The sequence below is a fragment of the Cyprinus carpio genome, chromosome A6, assembly GCF_018340385.1.
Source record: "Cyprinus carpio isolate SPL01 chromosome A6, ASM1834038v1, whole genome shotgun sequence".
Taxonomy (NCBI): domain Eukaryota; kingdom Metazoa; phylum Chordata; class Actinopteri; order Cypriniformes; family Cyprinidae; genus Cyprinus; species Cyprinus carpio.
The window spans coordinates 2,503,297-2,523,987 of record NC_056577.1 but is presented as its reverse complement, the minus strand read 5'-3'; the positions used below and the strand labels follow the sequence as shown (position 1 = coordinate 2,523,987).

Genomic DNA, 20,691 nt, shown 5'->3' with positions numbered 1-20,691 from the left:
CTTCATTTTTTTTATTAAAATTAAGCAAATTTTCACTTTCATAGCTTATAGCTCAATATTTGTTTGTAATTCTCATCATGCAATTATGACTTTAATATTGGCAGTACAACAAGAGTTTTTTTTTGAGTTATCAAAAAAAAAAAAAAAAAAAAAAAAGTTAATTCACAGTAATAAGAATGATAATTCTAGCTCATTCTAGCACATTTTAGCTTCTGTTTATAGTTCTCAAACTCCTCAGGATGAAATACCAGGGACACCGAAGTTGAATTTGCATGTTTTATTATAAAAAAAATCCAACATAACACTGCTGACACAGGGTTCTGACAGCTAAACACATGAAAACATACCATGTCAACAGCACAAAAGAAATCACCTGGTGCTTGATGACACAGCTTGTAACATCATCATCAAGCATTGACCTTTGACCTCAATGGCAGCAGAGAGCTTGAAGACATCAACAGCAGGATGTAAATAAGGACACTTTGATACGGAAATCAAGTCATGCGTTTAGTACCATACACTTCAGCTGGGAATAGAGAGAAAGCTAGTGATGTATAGATGCAGCAAGCATGCTGGTATTGTTCTGAAGAGGTCGTATGATGTGACTGATTTGACCAAGTTTAGTTTGAATCACATTTAGATTCGTTTGTGTTCTTGGCATAGTTGACAAAAGCTCACTAAATATCACTCCTGTAACAGTTTCTGCACCAAACTGATGGTTGTGCTGTCATCATGTCATTTACTACAAAGAACAAAAGGTCAGTTTACCACAAAAACAAACACATCCACATATGTTGTAGCTTATAAAATGACAATTCAGGCAAAAAGACAAATCATTTTAGATTTTAAACCCAAAAGGGTCTTTGATACTTGAGTCCCTTCTCAAAATCCACCAAAAACATTAAATATATTAAAATCCCACTCTTAGCTGAAAGGTTAGCAAATAATATAAGCCATCTCAGGTTAAATGCATTAACATACTCTATTCTTAATGTAATGCCTATTTACTAAAAACACAATTCTAGTAGGTTAAAATTAAAAGTGCATAAAATGAAGGGAAATAAGTGAAGATGACAAGGAAGCACATTCGGTGTCTTTAAGGAATTAATTCAGGGGTCAAAGGTCATGACCATGTAATACAATGGTTGACCATCTTTAGGGCTACTTTAGAAGGGTTTCTGTATTCACTAAAATACAATTTGTATACTTTATATTCAAGGGGTGTAAATGCAAACTCCCTTCTCTTCAGGTTTCAGCTGCAGAATCTCTTAAGCCAAACTTAAAGTTAAATCTTCAGTGATGCCTTTTGAGTGTTCATATGAACAAATCACTCATTTCCCTTAAATACACAGTCCCTGAATATTATTTCAACAAGATTACATGTAGCAGAACGCCTGCCTGTACAAACCCAAATATATCCTGAGCACTCCAGATCTGCTCTTCTGTGACAAATCTTCCCAATAACCAGTTATTTCAGTGCAAAGAAATAAGAGGAGCTTATGTCCAGATACACAAGCATACTGAGGGACACACATGCTTGCTTTCATCTGTACCTGTAATGATGCAAAAATAGACGATATGGGCAGGTAGATGTCCTACTAAATGTCTAAAAGGCTTTAGCTATCTATAATGAAGTACAGACAAAACAACTACATAGAGAAACTCTCAGGAACTGCTGAATGAATCAAGACAAACTCCTAAAATGAGGCTGTGGAGATGCGACCATCCGTTTCACTTGCCATATTCCATTCTTGTTCGTGTTCATCTCTTCAGTCTTGTTTATATGATTCACTAGGATGAATCAAAGTGACAGTAAATTCACATTAAACCTACACAAACCCTCATATCTCCAGTGCTTTATAGCATTTCTTTTTAACTTCTTTCCATCGATTCAACATTCAACATCCTTCCACACATACATTTTCCTCTCTGCTCTATCCACCACTTCACAGCTCCACAGCCTCATGAGTTAATGGACAGAAAACAAGTGTGATGACTTGTTAATGAAACTAAATAAAGGATGAAGGGACATAAATGAACAATAAAGGAAAAAAAGAAAATTAGATGGGGAAGAATGGGATTAGAATTCTATGTTTCCTTTTGAGTGCTTTAAGGCCTTTAAAATCTTCATGTTCACATAAACATGGCAACAAGACACTTTAACTTCATTTTTGTGCTTTAAAAACAGCCTTAAATGTCTTTTAGCCTCTTTTTTAAAGGAGCAGATGGTTTAATCAAGGATATGAGGGATAGATATAAAGTCATGCCTGTTGGTCGGAGACCACGCCCACATCCTTATGAATTATGCAGGTGGGCGGGCCTGAGAAAGGGAGGTGTGTCTACGTGTGCGGCGCGGTTCGTTTTGATTCACCCACGGTGGAGTGGGAAGGGCCAGGGAAGTAGGGTGAGGGGGCGGGACAGGAAAGGACGGACTGGAGGCGGATGCGCTACGGCGGCCAACCATGACAGGCAGACTTTGATTTCGCCGAAGCCCATCCAATAAGCTGCCGCCTCCTGTTGCTAGGAAGGTGGCAGATTCCTGTGGATGGGCGCCTTCGGTGTCTGACCCTTGGAGAACTTTTTTATCCAAGCCTAGCTTGCGAAGATGCTCCATGAGGTTGACGGAGTGGCAGTCGGGTTTGGTCAGCTGCCCATGAGGGGATCGTTCAGAGCTGAGGAGATCCGGTCGCGGGGCACGCCCGAGTTTCAGCCCGTAAACGTCTTGCAGGAAGAGCTCAGCGGGACGGGACGCCAAGAAGTTGTCCGAAGAGGTGGATCGGGAGTCGAAGGGCACAGGGGAGGGGCATGGGGAGTTTTGAGGAGTGCTGGGATCAAGACGTAGAGAAAGAGGCTTTTTGGGTGCTGCCACAGCGGCGGGACCCTGAGCAGAGATGCCTTTCTCCAGCAGGAGCTTAGCGAGACCACCAGGGGGCGCTGCAGGACGGCGAATGGGGAAAGAATCGCCCAGACTCAACCTACAGGGTGTGACTGGAGTGCTGGGACCCGTCCGGAGAGAACTTGGGGTGTAATCACTCACAGAAGGACTGCAGGCAGAGCTGATAAACAGAGAGAAAAGCGTGATATGATCAAACACATCCATGCATAAGAATAAATCACCAAAAATACAATGACAATAAATGATACATAAATAAAAATAATAAAATAAATTACACACATACATATTATATATATATATATATATATAATATCATTGAGAACAAATGTAAGTAAAGGAGTCAAATATATATTAATGTTATTATATATAATATATAAAATAAAATAAAATAAAATAAATAAAATAATTTAAAAGCAAATAAAATTGTATTTTTTCCAATCAATAACTGATATATGAATTCCTGCATATATATATATATATATAAAAAACACTGAAATAATTTTTTTTAAACAGAGTTGAGAAAGATTAAGTGCCAGGATAATTAAAGATTATAAAAACATCTAAATAATATTATTAACATTATATAAACTATTCTTATAATATATTAACATTATATATATTAACAGAGTTAAGAAAGGTTAATTGCCATAATAAATAGATGATAATAAAAAATAAATAATGCATTTAAGATAAACAGACAATTCTATTTCGTTAACCTTGCTGGTTGCACGCATTAACAAAAATACAGTGCAACCACTCTGATTCAGCAGCGTATGACTCTTTTGAATCGGTTCTTTATTGTTTTTTACATAAGAGTTCTTTATAATGAACAAATCAGTCTTAAACTCACTTGCATACTAAAATCTGATGGTTAAGTAAGTACTTAAGTAACTAAAGTAAAAATGTGCAGTTCAGTAAGGTACCAAAGAACAGCAAAAATAAAGACAGTTCTCAAATGATTCACACCCTTAAACTGCTGTTTATTCGGGGTGATAGATGTTGTACCTGGGTGTCACTTGTGTGCTGTCTCTGGGATGCAGGATCCGGCAGGTAGTGAAGGTGTATGTGGAAAAAGTGGAGCTCTGATATTTCCCAGGATTTATAGCTAAACAAACAAAAAGTGATCAAACAAACAAGCATTATTATACAGAAACTGGAAAACAAACGGGAAACAACCAGGTGTTTGCAGTGACAGTTATTTACCTGTAGAGGGTGCTTTAGATTCGAGATTCAGCTCAAGCTGTGGAGCCGCTGATCCGGAGATTCCTGAACTAACTGCAGGAGCAGCGCTGGCTGTCAGGTTAATGGCTGTTGCTAAGGAAATGGCCGTTGCTATGGGCACAGGGGAATTCCTGAGGGATGCAGGAAGGGGCGGGACATTAGCTGGGCTTTGGACACACCTCCTCTCTCTCGTCTCTTCCGGAGTTGACGATGAATGCACATTAAACATGATTCCTTCCTCCTCCTCATCTTCCTCTTTTATCTTAGCATCCTGTGGCTCCTTCTCTTTTCTCTTATGTTCCCACGGTAGTTTCTCCTGGTCTTCGTCCTCTTCGAGGTCAGTCAGATGGTAAACACTGTCCTGAGGGAGAGGGCGGAAGCCTTTGGTAACTACCCCTGGATGGGGGTCTAGAATAGTGGCCAGGTGGGGCTTAGCGAGCTGCTGCCAGTGATGAAGAGTCAGAGAACCTGAAGATCAACAGGAACAAATACTCAAGAAACAGGGTAACACTCCAATAATATGTAAATGTGTATTTCTACACATACACGCCAGGTTAGGACACAGAAACTTCTTTCAAAAACATAAAAAATCTTACTGACCTTAAACTTTTGAATGGTGTAGTGTATTCTAATACACATTTAAAAACTATAAAACAAAAAAATTAAAAAACACAAAATAAAACAAAACAAAAGATGCCATATCAAGCTATTCCAATCTTTCCTTTAAATCGGAGTGTTACAAGCTCTTGGTGAATAAAGAAGATCTGTAAAGTTGCAAAGACTAAAGTCTCAAATCCAAAGAGATATTTTTTATAAAAGTTAAGACTCATCCACACCCCCCTAAAATGGCTCGTTCTAACACGCCCCCACATCTCTACGTCAGTATGTGGGAAGATTTGCATAACGCCGCCCAGATGTTCATGCAAAGAAAGAAGGCGTACCTTTTATTCTCGTTGTAGTATTGTTATGGTCGCCGCCAACATGTCGTATAGACGCTGTGTGTTTCACTGTGAAAGCCAAACTACTTTGTTTTTGCCTTCCAAAAGAAGACACGACTAGAAATCATGTTTATATCACGTTTATAATGGGTTTTATGATTATGTCTCGTCGCTCCGGCCGGACAAGGCATCACAATATGTTAAGAGGCGTAACATTTCCGTCACACGCTTGAGGCATTCGGCCAATCAAAATGCACTGGATAGCTGGCCAATCACAGCACACCTCGCTTTTCAGACCGATGAGCTTTGTAACAATCAATGCGTTTCAGAAGGCGGGGCTTAGAGGAGAAACTATGATGTACAGTATGTGGAAAATAATGTTTTTGGAACCTTAAACCGCATAAACACATTTCATTACACCAAATACACAAAATAATGCTCTTTTTAGCAGCATCATATGACCCCTTTAATATATTTTATGAGCACACGTGAACAATAATATATTTATACAATAATCTAGATTAATAAATTATCTTAAAATAACTTTTAATTTGCTGAAACTAATTTATTAACTAATGTTAATGAATGAAACCTTAAAGTGCTACAGGAAATGCTCACAGTCCATACAGGGATTAGTTAACACTTTGAAAAAAGTACATGCCAAAAAAAACAAAAAAACAAAACAAACGAAACTCTTTTTTCTGCACACTATCCTCTACCCACCTTCCATTGGTTTAACAATTTGCAGTTTTTCAGGCAGAAATGTCTTGAAACAGCTGGAGGAGAAGGAGAACTCTGATAGGTTGGTGAAAGACGAGACGGTGCTTCCCATTGGTGAACTGCAGCTGCTCCCGCCCCCTTCAGACTCCGCAGCCACCTGCTCCTGCAGCTTCTGCTCTCTCTTAGCCTGGAAGAACTGTTGCTCGCACAGGAAGTTCTGCCTCCGCAGGGAGAGGCGGTTTAGGGCTGGCGTGAGGTTGTTTCCTCCGGGAGAGCCGGGCTGACCCAGATGAGAGTTCTCTCTGCAACACACACCCACACACACACACACACACACACACACGTGTTAGAAAACACACAAAAGCAATGTGGGTATAAACACATTCTGCAGTCACACTCACTTGGTGGCGTCCACATCACCAGCTCGTTCCTCTGTGTTGGGTGTGTGTGCTTGATAGGGCACTGGGGTCATGACCACGCCGCTGCGGGCGGAGCCAGGGATCGGAGGCACTGCGGCAGCTGCTCTCATCACTGACTGATTGACAGACCTCACCGTCTGGAACACACGCTTGTGGGTCGACTCAGACAGAGCAGACAGTGGACAAAGGTCAGTCCTGCTGAAGGATAAAATGACTATTATAAACATAACTCTGTGTGAGAGGGAGATTGGTGAGCGTTACCTCTGGTCCTGAAAGACCGTTTCCTCTTCTACACTCAGCTCTCTTCTCATACTACCTTCAATCTCAGCTGCCAAAGAATCCTGAAGGACATAACAAACGAGCAATAGTTACATACCTGTAAACTCAAAGCAAAGAGACAGAGACTGGTTCATGCAAAAATAAGTGTTATTTAAAAACAAATAAAATCCAAAAAAAATAATCAAAAATAAATAAAATAAAATACAAATAAAATAAACAAAAACATTGAAAACTTAAACTAAATAAAAATGAAATAACACACAAAAAATAATGAACACAATTCAATAACAAAAAAGTAAAATAAACAATTAAAATAACAAAAGAAAAATGAAATAAAAACAAATAAACAAGAAATTACAGTGAAACACAATGAAAAAAAACAAACAACGTCATGTCTATATACTATACTATACTATACTATACTATACTATACATGTCTATACTATATATAATGTTTTTGCAAATAATTGTAACCACTATTATGTAACATTATAATAATTAATGCAATAATAATACAATCATATATACATCCATTCTTTTTCTCATATTTATTTAAACATACCTAATTATAGCCCAAATTACAATACCCATCCATTAAAACACATGATCGCCACCAAATGTCATGCACTTTTAAAGAATAACCTTTATGATTATTTATGAAAATATATAATAGATTGCAATGTGAATTATAATGCATTAAGAATATCTAACAAGGTTATTGAACTGGCTTGTATTAAGAACAGATGTGTCATTTTGACAAACAAATGTGTGTGAGAGCACTGGAGGTGTGAGGTTCTCACCATAGGGTAGAGTCCGTACGACAGGTGTCTGTGCAGGCCTGCAGACGGCGTGTTCTTACTGCGCAGCTCCTTAATCTCCTCCTGAGACTCGTGCAACATTCCCACACACTCGGCGTTCCTGTCCGACAGCTCCTTCAGCTAAAACACACACAGAGACACAGTTTAGATGCGTTTCATAAAATGGTCTTAAAATGACAACAATATTGTTTATTGCAGTTATTGTCCCAAAAAATGTGTTATCGTGACAGGCCAACAGCAGAGAGAGTTCAATATCCTGATATCCATGAGATTACAGACATGCTCGCCATAACACTTCCAGGTCACTATGGTCACTGCATTTATTAACCAACTCTGTCCTGTTACTTGTTATAACACTCCAGCCTTTATGGACACATTTCATAAGTTCAGCAGAAGTGCAATGATAAGACGGACACACCGCATGAACGAATGAAGTAACATGAGTTTATGGCCTTTTCTAAGTCACAGTGACTAAGCTGCTTTGTCTTAAAACTTTAATGCCTAAAATGCTTTAAGATCTTAATCCTTAAAACACAGTATTTAAGTAAAACACAGCGTTTTAATGAGAATGATCAGTGTTAATCTAGATTTGCAGACGCAGAGCTGCAGTATGTACAGTATGTGTGGAGTTTTACCTCCGCCGTGAGCTGCCGCTGTGCTTCCTTTGAGGCTCGCAGGTGAATTCTTAGCTCTTCTTTCTCTAGCCAACAAATAAAAAAAAAAAAAAAAAAAAAAAATAATAAAACAACAAAAAACAGTAGCATTCAAGTTATTTATTCTTCAGTGTTTTTGAATGTCTCTTAGGCTCAGCAAGGCTGTATTTATTTAATCAAAAATACAATAAAAACAATAATATTGTGAAATATTAAAGCTATTTAGAATAACAGTTTTCTGTTTGAATATATTTTAAAATATAAGAATTTTCAGCATCATTACTCCAGTCTTCAGTGTCACATGATCCTTCAGAAATCATTCTGATATGCTGACTTGCTGCACAAGAATAATTTCAGTTTATATTTTTGTGCAAACCGTGATTTCTTCAGGATTCTTTGATGAATAGAAAGTTCAAAAGAGCAGCATTTATTTGAAACAGAAATCCTTTGTAACATTATAAATGTCTTTACTGTCACTTTTGATCAATTTAATGCATCCTTGCAGATTAAAAGTGTTAAATAAGGCATGTATCCTGACCTCTTTGACTCGTTGCTGGAGCTCTACGATCTGTGAGAGGAGTTGTGCGATCTCCTCCTGATGTCTCATTAACTCCTCGTTCTTCTGGGAGAGCTCATCCGCCATTGACACCATCTGACTGTTTGACTCCCCTGTTAATCAAACACACCTACAGAAGTCAATACGTATATTTACATGCACGACAATCCGAATAAATCCAATCTGCTTTCTCTTTATATGAACCCTAAAGCAATCCGATTCATATAATTGTTTACGTGTGCACAACATGCATTCCAAACAAAACTTCAGCACATGTGCAGCGGCCAGACGTCACATTCAGAACCGGATAATGTCACCGGAGCAGAGTATGTGAGCGGAGTGCCACGCATTTCAGCATTTCCTGCTCCTCGCGGCTCAACTGAACAGAAACACCGATCTGCCTTCGCTCCATGATGAAATTTGCATGTAAAAGTATTTCAGTACGTTTTGAAATATCAAAGTTCTGTTCATTAAACAAAAAATAAATACACAATACTAGAAGAATCTAGTTTTATCATGGTTTATCGGAACACTACAGTTACAGTAAATGAATGTCTCTCTACCATGGCGAAGCTGAGGGTTGTAGTTACTTCAGAAACAATATGCTGTAGCTTTTTTGTTTTTAAACTGATAAGTTACAGGACAATGTAGACAATAATTTTCTGCACTCCTGAATGTTTCTATGTGTGCGTGATCTTATGCGTGAGCTTGTGTGTTGTGCGCCTGTGCAGCAATGTAACGTAGAGCGGAGATTATCTACCTGTACAATAAACAATTTAAAATGTGAATTCACCCAATCAATATTGAGTATCCACATGCTACAAACAAACCTGTCCAGCTTCTTTCAGCTTTGAGTGATCCACTTATCTGTCAAGCTAGCTAATGATGTTTAATGCGTGAATTTCTAGATTCTAGATTCAGTTATATTATGGGCCGCTGGCATTACTGTGCTCGTGATGGAGCGGCAGTGGAGCGTTCTTTGAGCTTAAAGGCGCTTCCAAAATTGCACACTGGCAAAAATCAACAGCAGTTACATGCATTTTGTCATATAATCACGGGATGTATTGCAATAGGACAAAAAGGGTCCTTAAACAGTCCGTTTGTGAGGGACAAAGTTTATGATGTTTAATTTGGTTTATGATGCTGCTTTCAAAGGCAGACGCCCATGTAGACAGTAAACAGACTCGGTTTCACTTCAATTAGGAGCTTGAAAGTCTACGCAGATACTCACGTAGCTCTTTAACGCAGTCGCTCACCAGCTGCTGTTCTTTCTCCTCATAAGTAATGGTCTCCTTCTTCAGGTGACAGGCCTGAAAATCAGACAGAAAATCAGAGGTCACGCTTTCATAAAACCCTTACGCTCCTGAAATGTCAGCCAGAGCCCATGACGCACCTCTGATCTCAGGGACAGGTTCTCCTCCTCCAGCTCCTGGAGTTTGGACTGGAGGGCCTCCACCTGGCTGAGGGCGAGAGCGGCCCCGGCGGGCGCGGGGTGACGTAGCGGCGTGGAGCAGCTGGAGTCGGTCTCGCTCTCCTCGCTGGCGCTCGCCACCATACGGAGGAGTTCATCCTTCTTCGCCAACTCATGCTGAAGCTGATGAACCTGATAGAGCAATTACAAGTAAGACTTTGAAGCCAGCTTATACACATTTAGCCTCAATTTTTTCATGTCGAAGCATGCTGCACCTGGTCTACGGCCTGCGCTAGCTGCTCCTCCAGAGATCCGTTTCGCTCCTGCAGCACGTGGTTCCTCTGTAGGAGAGACTGACCGATCCGAGCGGCCAATTCCAGGTCGCGATCCCTCTGTGGGACGACACCGTAAAGCAGACAGACAACCAATCAAGAGCTGTTACTAACCAAAACAAACTAGACAAGTAATTTTCTCACAGTTTGCTGACCAATCACTCACTTCAGCCAAGAGGTGTGTGACCACGTCAATGTCATTGTAGGTCTTGGTCATCTGCTCCACCCGGTCAGTGCTGAGGACTACGGTGACAGAGACACAGACAACACAAGATAAATGTGAATATGTGTAAAAAAACAAAAACAAATACTGGCATCTATACTAGCAGTGCATATTCAGTGAGACACAACAAAACAGGAAGGTGTAAAAACACCCACATGCCATATGGCAAGCCCTACACATGCAATACACGAACACACACCTCCTAACACTGCAATAACTTGTCATAACTTATCATGCACAAACCCAAAGTGCATCCAAAAACACTTATATTCAGATTCACTATTAACTGCATGCACTAAACTACTGTTCAAAAGTTTGGGATCTATATATTATATATATATATAAAAAAATTTTTTTTTTTTTTTTTGCCAAGTCAGCATTAGGCTATCTTCATGGCAAAAACTAAGTTCAACACTGATGATAACCAAAAATGAATGATTTCTGAATGATTTCTCAATGATTTCTGAAGGATCATGTGACACTGAAGACAGGAGTAATGATGCTGAAAATTCAGCTTTGTGTCACAGGAATAAATTACGTTTTACAAAATATATTCATATAGAAAGTTATTTTATACGGTAATAATATTTCACAATATTACTGTTTTTACTGTATATTTGATCCAAATTAATGCAACCTTGGTGAGAAGAAGGGGCTTTTTTTTTTTACATTACCAACCCCCAATTTTTTAACAGTAGTGTACAAGGATCTAAATCTAAAGTCAGTTTACTCTACACTCCCGACGGCTCTCTCCTGCGTATAATAACCACTAGAACTTTAAAGAGGTCATATTTTCCAGCTCCTTTATTTTTTCCTTAAGTCAATCTAATAATTCCTGTCAAGATTGCACCAAAAGTTATTCAACCGTGTCTCATTTATATATATTTTTTTACTGTTCCATATTGACAAGCAATAAATCCTAACCATCCCAAACAGATGCAAAATGAGCAAGACCTGATTTTGTCGCATCGAGCAGCAATTTCTCTTTCAGCGTGGACAGACAACCTGCTTGCTGCACCATACATTATACCTTTAAGGCTTCATGCAAATGAGATTTGTTACAGTATGATTGGCTAACATCTTCACAGTAACAATGCCAAATCTTTAATACTTAATAAGAGTTTGTGTTAATGTGCTCATAGTTGAGTCTAGTTTCAATAAATGTTTTCCATGATATGACCCCTTTAATGTGAGTTTCAGATGGCTCTAGGACACTGGATCACAGTTAACACACCAGACTAGACATGCTGGTTGCCTGAGGTCAAATACAAGCTAAATACAAATACTAAAATAGAAGCAGAAACTAGGAAGGACAGGAGTACTGTAAAACAGATGGAAGTGGAACATGGACAGATAAAGCATCAGTGTTACCTTTAGAGAGGCTGTTAGAGTCATTATGAGGATAAGAGGAGCCAACAGCTAGAAATGCTGCAGAGGGAACGAGAGAAAGAGAGAGAGAGAGAGAGAGAGAGACAGAGGACAGAAGAAGAGAAGGAAGAGAGAGAGAAATTAGATGCTGAGGAACTGTGCTAAACATCCACTGATGGAGAAAATGAGAAACACCATCACCAGCATAGAGAGAGAGAGGGATAAAAGAGGAGTAATGAAGCACCTGACAGCAGTCACTGTCCCATGAGTGCTCCTGGATTAAAATAAAAGCAGTCACATTAGGTTTAAACACACACACAGCTGTCCTTACCGGAGGCGAGATGGTGCTCTTCACTCAACTGAAGCATCCTGACAATCACAGCACTTTGTCTCCGACATCAACACACTCCTCTGTCCAAACCCAAACACACACTGACTGAGCCTTCATTACCACACATAACACATGAACTGAACAAGCCTCAAAAACACTCATGACTCATGCCACAGATGCTCTGATCCGCTCGATCTAGCTCAGACGACCTCATATAAACTAAGCGTCATGAAGAAACCTCGGCGATAAGTGATGCATCTGTAATCACAGGCATGTGTAAACCATCAGTGTGTCAGCTACTAGCACAGAAGTGATACAATTACAAAACAGTTTGCTGAAAATTTTTAAATCAGACGAAATGAGGGACCTGGGATTTTGCAAAAACCTTTCACAATGACGGAACACAATAACAGTGAAACATGGACGTCTGACCTGCAATCTTGTGTAACCTATTACCAGTGCTGTTATTGTTAACTAAAATACAACTAAAACTATTAAAAATTATTTTTGGTAACTGAAATAAATGTGAAATAAAATATTAATATTGGATGGAAAACTTTAACTTATATAAATGCAGTTAGTTGCAAAGGCAATATATATATATATATTTATGTGCTAAAATTATCAAAAGAAAAAAGATTAAAGAAATATTTAAAAAAAATTAACACTGAAATTACAGCTAATTTAAAAAAACGAATAATGTAATAGTGTATAAATAATAGTAAAATAGCACTGCCTATTACAGATATAAAAAGAATCTGGTTTGACTTGAAAATTGATTTAATTAGATTAGCTGTAATTGCAGAAAAAAACTCCCAGCTCTAATCTGTTAAATGCAAATGATTTGACTGAGTTAATTAGATTAGACATAATTGAATATAAAACACTAAATAACTGACTATTAACCGATTTCGCATACAAAGATTTACTGTAATGGCTATGGGGTTTTTGTGAAAATTGCTAGTTGAGTTTATATAGACTTACATTAATTAAATCATGGTACTAAGGAGCCATCTATGGTTTTACTACTTTATCATCTACAAACACTACAGAAAATGTTAGTTATTATGAAATATGTTATGAAAATTTTAATCAATAAGCTGGTGTATTAGGATCTTCTATTATGCCTCTCAATCTTTGAATATGACTTTGTGTTCTTGTTCATTGCCTCTCATGTTCAACCCTCCGATTATAAACCTGAAATAGCCTCCATCTGCCCCCTCTTTCCCTTTCAATTTATTTTTAGTATCACATCATCATCCAACTGGGTAAAACTAGGGCAAAAAGTCTCAGCATGTCTCTGGCTGTGTTCCCCTCTTTCTAGAGGAAACCTAAACACCCTCCTCACTCATTAGTGCTCCACTCTGACCCCTGATTAGAACATGATTCATGAACAAATGACTCTTATGGATCAGATCTGTGAATGAATCAGATCAATAGGACTAATGAACACTGACTTCAAATCAAATCTAAAAAAAACTCCTTGATGAACCCACTGACCTGATGTTTGTGTAGTTGAAGGAATAATTCTGCTGAACACAAAAGAAGTTATTTTGAAGACTGTGGGCTACCAAACAGTTGCTGGTCCCCATTGACTTCCATAATATTTTTTATTCTATACTATGGAAGTCAATTCCTTTAAGAAATAATATCTTAAATATTTAACAGAACAAACTCATACAGGTTTGGAACTACTTGAGTAAAGGGTGAGTAAATGAAAAAAAAAAAAAAAAATTTGAGTGAACTTTCCCTTTAAATATACACAGTCATAATAAGAACTGAAAAAAAATTGCTGTTTCAAAACTTAGTGTGTGTGTGTGTTTTTTTTTTTTTAAACATCGCACAGCTCCAATCTGCTTAATGTGACAGGCTTGATTATATGTCACACAAAAGCCCTATAATAGGCAATTAATCGTCATAATCGCAGCCAGATTTTTATAATCACGACAGCCCTATCAGTCAGCACTGACCGACTCTTAAAGATGACATCAGCACAAGTTGTTGGTCACAGAGACGCAGAGAAACGTGAGCTTCCACTTCCTGTACACAGTGCAGAAATGAGCAGCACACGCCCTCAAAAAAACTGCCACAAGAAGTCATTCAAGGAAACATTCAACAATGCCTTCATGCAGCGACGCAAACAGACACACACAATACATACTGCATTCACACACGTGCAGAAACACACCCCACGTGCCCTGTCCGTTATAGATGACCTTGCACTGTCCTGTAGTGTCTGTGATCGGCACAGATACTTAAAAATAAAACCACACGCTCACACACACCTCTTAATGCTCAGTGCATGTACGAATCTCCACATGGTCTCACCTTCTGCAGCATATTGATCATAAAGCTCCTCATTCTGTATGTTTAGCACCGGCATGACTGCTCTTCTCTTCTCTCCTCTCTCTATCCATCCATCTGTCCCTCTCTCTCCCGCCGGCTCTGCTGTCAGCTGCACTTAAGAGACCTGACCACTGAATTCCTGTGCCCTTGCCAGGGGCGGGCACACACACACACACACACACACACACACACACACACACACACACACACACACACACACCCTCAAGCATATGCACACCAGTGTAGGGCAATAGCAGCAATGCTAACCTAACTACATGTTTCAATGCTGTGACAGAAGCTCAGCGGTTTTCAAAATAATGTAGATTTGTCAGTAACGAGCCACTCTTCCCACAATTTCCTGTTACAAAATTAGTAATTAAATTAATTATTAATTAACACTTTATTTTAAGGTGTCCTTATTGCACGCTACATGTACTTACTATTATTATAACAATGAATTATGCATAATTACACACAAGTTACCCTAAACCAAACCCTAACCATAGAGTAAGTACATGTAGTAAATTAATATTACTCTGTATTTAAATGTATAATTACACTGTAACAAGGACACCTTAAAATAAAGTGTAACCTAAAATTCAAATGTTAATTACAGTTAATATTTGTACTTTACTGCCGAGCAAACTGAGGTTAAAAAACAAACATGTAAACATGTTCTCCCTTATGTAACATCGGAAAGTTTGATTGATTTTAACCTATAACGAACATGAATTATTTATTCCCTTTATATGGGCAATGCATCCTGGAAAATAAAAACTGTACTATAATAAAAACAAATGAAAAACAAAAGCAAAAACACTCTAAATAACATGAAGTTTGAAAAATAAAAGTTGAAAATCTAAGTCATAAAAAAATGATAAAAGCTAATAAAAAAAAAAAAAAAGTATTTACTGTCCATTTCAGGGCTAAATGCTTCAACCTTTTAAGGTTTTATGCTTTATTTGAAATGTACCTGTTCAAGTTCAAAGTTGGCATTAAATGCAAACGTGTTTTCTAAATGCATGTTATTGATCTTACTGTGAACAGTTCATCAATGCATACGCTTCCTTTTTAAAACATTTTTTGACTGTGTAAATGTTAAATAAAAATAGAATAAAAAAAAAAAACAATGGTTAATGTCATAAATCTTTGGGCGAAACAAGACTAGATCAGAGTAACAGAGCAATTTGCAACTAGAACCAAAAAAATGTCTATAACTCTTTAACTTAAAATCCCTGATATTTTCAGCAACCCTGTCTATTTGAGACTAATTACAAAAAACTCAACAAGCTACAGTCAACTGCAACCTCTATGAATTATGAGTAGCTTGTATTTTGGGAGGTTAAGAGTTTTAAAGCAGATTCCTCAACAACGGCAATCACGACAGAAATAGCAACCAACCTTTCGTGCACACGTGTTTGGCTACACACACACACTTACTCATGTAGCGGAAGGTTTCCTCGGCCAGCACAGGTGAGATGGCGCTGGGTTCCTCTGGAGAGCAGGAGGGGGAGATGACCCAGTCCTGACCCTCGTAAAGATACAGCGAATCCCCTCCGCAACCGCCGACACCCCCCTCACACACCTTACTGCCCTCATCTACAGGACAGACACACACCATTCAGCTTCAGTGGGTGCTTTAATCAGCTCCACAGGTCTGATGATGAGACAATCCATACTGTTCATTACTATGAGGAGTCCTTATTTTCTTGATATGAGATAAGAGTAAGAATAATTAAAATAAATAAATAAAATACTTACAGAACTTCATAAACAGATTTTTTTTTAAATGTCTGCAACTTTGTGGTCACTAAGAATGTGCATAGCAACAAATTTTCTGAATGACTCTATTCTCTGATGAAAGCATTGTATAATTAGTCCGCATCATGTTTTTCTGAGCCATGATGAAGGAATCATCCTGACCCATCCCTAGACGTCACACTGATGCATCAGCAAACGACCAACCACGTTTACATGCCAACGATGCCTACTGCATGATTAGAAACTAGGTTTGCACAGTCTGGGCAAAAGTTTGGCAAACCTTGTGTTTCAGCACCTGCCACTCACAGCATTAGAATCCCAATATTAGAAGTTAAGCTTAAGTCATAATTAAAAGTATGACATGATTTCAGGTCAATTATCACAGAGAATCAATTTAAATTATCCATCAATTTGTTGAAAACGAACGAATAGCAATTTTACAGCTGTGCATGGTCTAGCAAGCAATCATTCTAGAGTTACAGGGGGACGCAAGATGACTTGAAATGAATTAATAGGAAAAAAAAAAAGTTTAAAATAAGCGAAAACAGCTAAAAAATTTAGATGCAAGCTGACAGCACATTTTGTCATCTTATTTTAATTTGTTCCTTCAACAAATATCATTTTTAGTTAAGAACCAGGGTTCTTTTGGTCTTGTTAAACCTGTATAAATGAGGGAATTTTAAAAGTGTGATTTTTAGACCTGGAAAGTCATGGAAGATAATTATGTCAAGCAATTACATTTTTTTTTTTTTTTTAGGTAGACATTGTTATTTGTGAGTAAAAATGTAAAACAAAATTCATAAATGACTATAAGTTAATCATTTATAATTATTCATTATAATTATATTATTAATATTAATAATTATTTGTAACTTTTTATTTATCATTTATTTATTAAATGTTTTAAAATGCTAAAATGTTTACTTACAAGGTGAAAGTGGACAGGTTAAAAATTGTTCTGTGGTGATCAACACAATGCTCTGAGCTGGATTAACTGTAGTTAACTCTGACAGATTAGCTGAAATTAACTCGGGCAATCCCTGATGCTAAATATACCCTGAAATAAACAATGCACACTGCAATAACATGACACACAATGATAAACAATTAAACACATAACATCAACACCGGCCAGGCTGAAAAATTTGTACTGACTTTAAAATGAACGTTAATTTGCTTCAGTGGAGTGGTTTACTGTAGTAACTATCTGCAGGAGAAAGCCTGTAACTTTCTCTCTCTCTCTGCATCTCTCTCACACACACACACACACACACACACACACACACACACACACACACACACACACACACCTGTTCCTGCAGCTGTGTCCTTCTTCTCTACTCTCATGGGCTTCACCTCAAACATTCTGATTGGTCAGCTGGGCGAATGAGGGCGGGGCTCCTCACTCATGCCCAATCCGCACGAGCAGAAGACTGTGAGTGAAGACTGCTGATGTCACATCCTGCTCTGTATCAAAACACCATGGAGATGCACAGACTATACCTGAAACACAGAAAACACCATGACATTTAATAACCGTATGAGTGTGTGTGTGTGAGATGCCCGGGTATATAATCACTCCCTCATTCTACTTCAGCTCTGCTTGAGTGTTCCTCCTCCAGCTGTTTGGCAGATTAACTGAGTGTATCAACTGAACGAGAGATAAAGATCTAACATTACAACCATTATGTAAAAAGGAGAGTTATGTGCATGGCTTCAGCTTATTATTTCCCTTTCAAAAAAATATATTTTCCACCAAAACACCATAATTACTACTTGAGATTGACGATTTGTGTTTTTTAATGACTGATATCTTTCATTTTTATCTTTCAGTGCACACTGCCCAGAAACCACTTCTTATTAGTGTTATTTTTGATTATTTGACAATAAGAAAAAACAACTAAGTATTCAATAGACTACAATAATAAAACATTATACACACATCATGAATAATAACAGCACTTCAGTATCCAGATAGTTTTCAGGTCACTGTCTCTAATGCTTGACTGTTTTCTTTCAGGCCACGTCGCAGCTGTCTGTGAGGGGGGTGTGAGGGGCACTTCCTGTTGTTCAGAAAGTCAAGGGCTCCAGCGTGATTTAAAGGAGCAGACATGAGCTTCCTGTCTTGAGGTCTGGAGGGACGAAAATCCCACAGTACTGTACACGGTGATGATGTTTACAGAGCATGATATTCATTTGGGAAACATGGGTGGGCTTTATAACGGATGAAAACTGAGGGCCACAATTCCCTTTACAAAAATTTACTATAGTAACCCGCCTAAAAAAAAAAAGAAAATTAAACCTATATATATATATATAATATATATATATATATATATATATATATATATATTAAATAAATATATATTAAAAAGTAAGGAAACAATAAATAAATAAAAAGTAGGATAACAGAAAATACATTTTGTGTTTTGTGAACAGATATTGTGAAATATTATTCCCATTTAAAATAATGTTTTCTATTATATAATTTAAAATGTAAATTATTTTGGTGATACAAAGCTGAAGGTTCAGCATCATTATTCCAGTCTTTAGTGTTGATGAGCAGAAATTTCTAAAGAACAGCATTTATTTGAAATAGAAATCTTTTGTAAAATTATAAATATCAATTTAGTTTGCTGAATAAAATACATTAATTAAAAAACAAAAAACAAAAAAACAGTAGGTTTTCATAGTAGCCTTTTGCAGAAGGGGCCAGAGTCAAACTACTGTATTTATCAGAGCGAAGATGCTTCACGTTGCTTGTGTATGTTTGTCAAACTCAGGAAGGTGTGGATGTGGGTTTTGTGCACAGAGAGAAAGCTCAAATCAAACCAAACAAAAGTGAAAGTGAATTACGAATTGTGCCTGATTTACTATAACAAACTCCTTGTAATAATCTTACCTGGTGAATAAATGCCAAGTGAAATAGCAGTTTCAGGAAGAAAATTATTTTTTACATTTTTAAAATTACAGTGCTATCATATTTCCAGCTAATCTTTAGAACAAGATCCCAAGCAGTTAATCCTCAATGGACCGTATGTCCCTCTATCAGCAGTTTCCCATTCAACTCCAGTATTTACTGAACCTGAAAAACTCAACCTGTTCTCTCGTTACTGTCAGAAGATAAGCAGCTACGCAAGGCCTTTCTGTCAAACGATTCACCATGCATGAATATTTACATTCTTCCTCTTTTTGTCTTTCTCCAGGAAGTTGTTACTGTTTTGGGAAGTGCAAAGCTTGCGATGACATCCTGTTCTTTTAATATCGAGCCTCATGCCCACAAAAGTCTGACCAGAAACCCTGCATGAAGAGCAGACAGTCTCAGGGTCAAACCAGTGATATCTCAACCTGACTCGGCAGCAGATGCAAAAATCACCATCACAGGACGAGAAAAACAAGCAAGACGTTAATGCAGAGCCTCTGTGATTATACCAGCAGGACTTCCAACAAGCTCCATGCACCTGAAATAAAAGACACCCGTCCCATATATTCTCTCAGCCTCCCGTTTTGCTTAAGGGCGAGGAGAAGTATCAATACACCTCCATTAGCAGCATGTCATCTGTTCATCAGTCTTCCCTCTGACCCACAGCAAGCTGTCTGCATCTCACTAAGATCCACTGATAAGGATGAATATAGATGACTCTATTAATTGTTATCATAACACCTGAGCGGCAATACACGAACAAAAGCAGCACAGAGATGCTCTTTAATGATGCAGCGTGAGGGGAAAAACAATCAGTTTGATCTGAACAGATTTCATAACCCCTGCAGATGTCATATCGGATTATTTAACGTTAGATCAGAGTTATGACTCTCAGAAAACACATCTGCTCATCCGTTGGTCACTCACAGAAACGCACTGATCCCGATCTCGTTGTGACCAAACGAGCCTCCCTCAGTCAGCACATCCGTGATTTTACCCTCTACAACCCGTCAAACTCATCCACTTTCCCTGCATACACACACATGTACGTTCGTGATTTATCAAAGAACGAAAAATCTCTCTCTTACCTTCAGTTCACTTAAAATCCGTATTTCTCCTGAGCGCTACCGCCGCGTGCGGCTCCTGTCACTCCGAGCGTCTGAGACAATAGCGGGGCGCGCGCAGGGGGAGGGATTTGGGGAAGCGTTTGGGCAAACAGCGTCAGTGAGCTTAATTACGTCATATATTCCCCGACATTTGTTTATGATAAAAGTCCCTGAGAGATCGATTTATCAAACATTATTATACTCATTATTTTTTTTCAACCAGCAAACAACACCAACACTTATTATTGTTGTTGTTTGCTGGTTAAAAAAATCACGTGTATAATAATGTTTGTAATGTTAAGTAATAAAGTAAGATTTAATTCTGAATGTTTAAGTCCCTTATTCAAAAATAAACACAATTTGTCCAATTATTCTAAGAATTATAAACGT

At 38.0% G+C, this 20,691-nt stretch overlaps 1 protein-coding gene across 1 annotated transcript; it reads right to left on the bottom strand.

Moving 5' to 3' along the window:
* Positions 1-262: 262 nt before the first annotated feature.
* Positions 263-20,407, bottom strand: LOC109063229 (trafficking kinesin-binding protein 2-like). The gene is made up of 17 exons (XM_042757505.1): positions 20,284-20,407; positions 17,583-17,775; positions 15,952-16,110; positions 11,838-11,894; positions 10,410-10,486; positions 10,187-10,303; positions 9,894-10,103; positions 9,732-9,810; positions 8,471-8,613; positions 7,927-7,989; positions 7,274-7,411; positions 6,456-6,535; positions 6,177-6,356; positions 5,779-6,077; positions 4,100-4,585; positions 3,902-4,001; positions 263-3,056 (listed from the first exon to the last, which is right to left on the bottom strand). Exons 2-17 carry the CDS (start codon positions 17,635-17,637, stop codon positions 2,303-2,305), a joined length of 2,997 nt encoding a protein of 998 aa, XP_042613439.1. The 5' UTR covers positions 17,638-17,775; positions 20,284-20,407; the 3' UTR covers positions 263-2,302.
* Between the last annotated feature and the right edge of the window lie 284 nt (positions 20,408-20,691).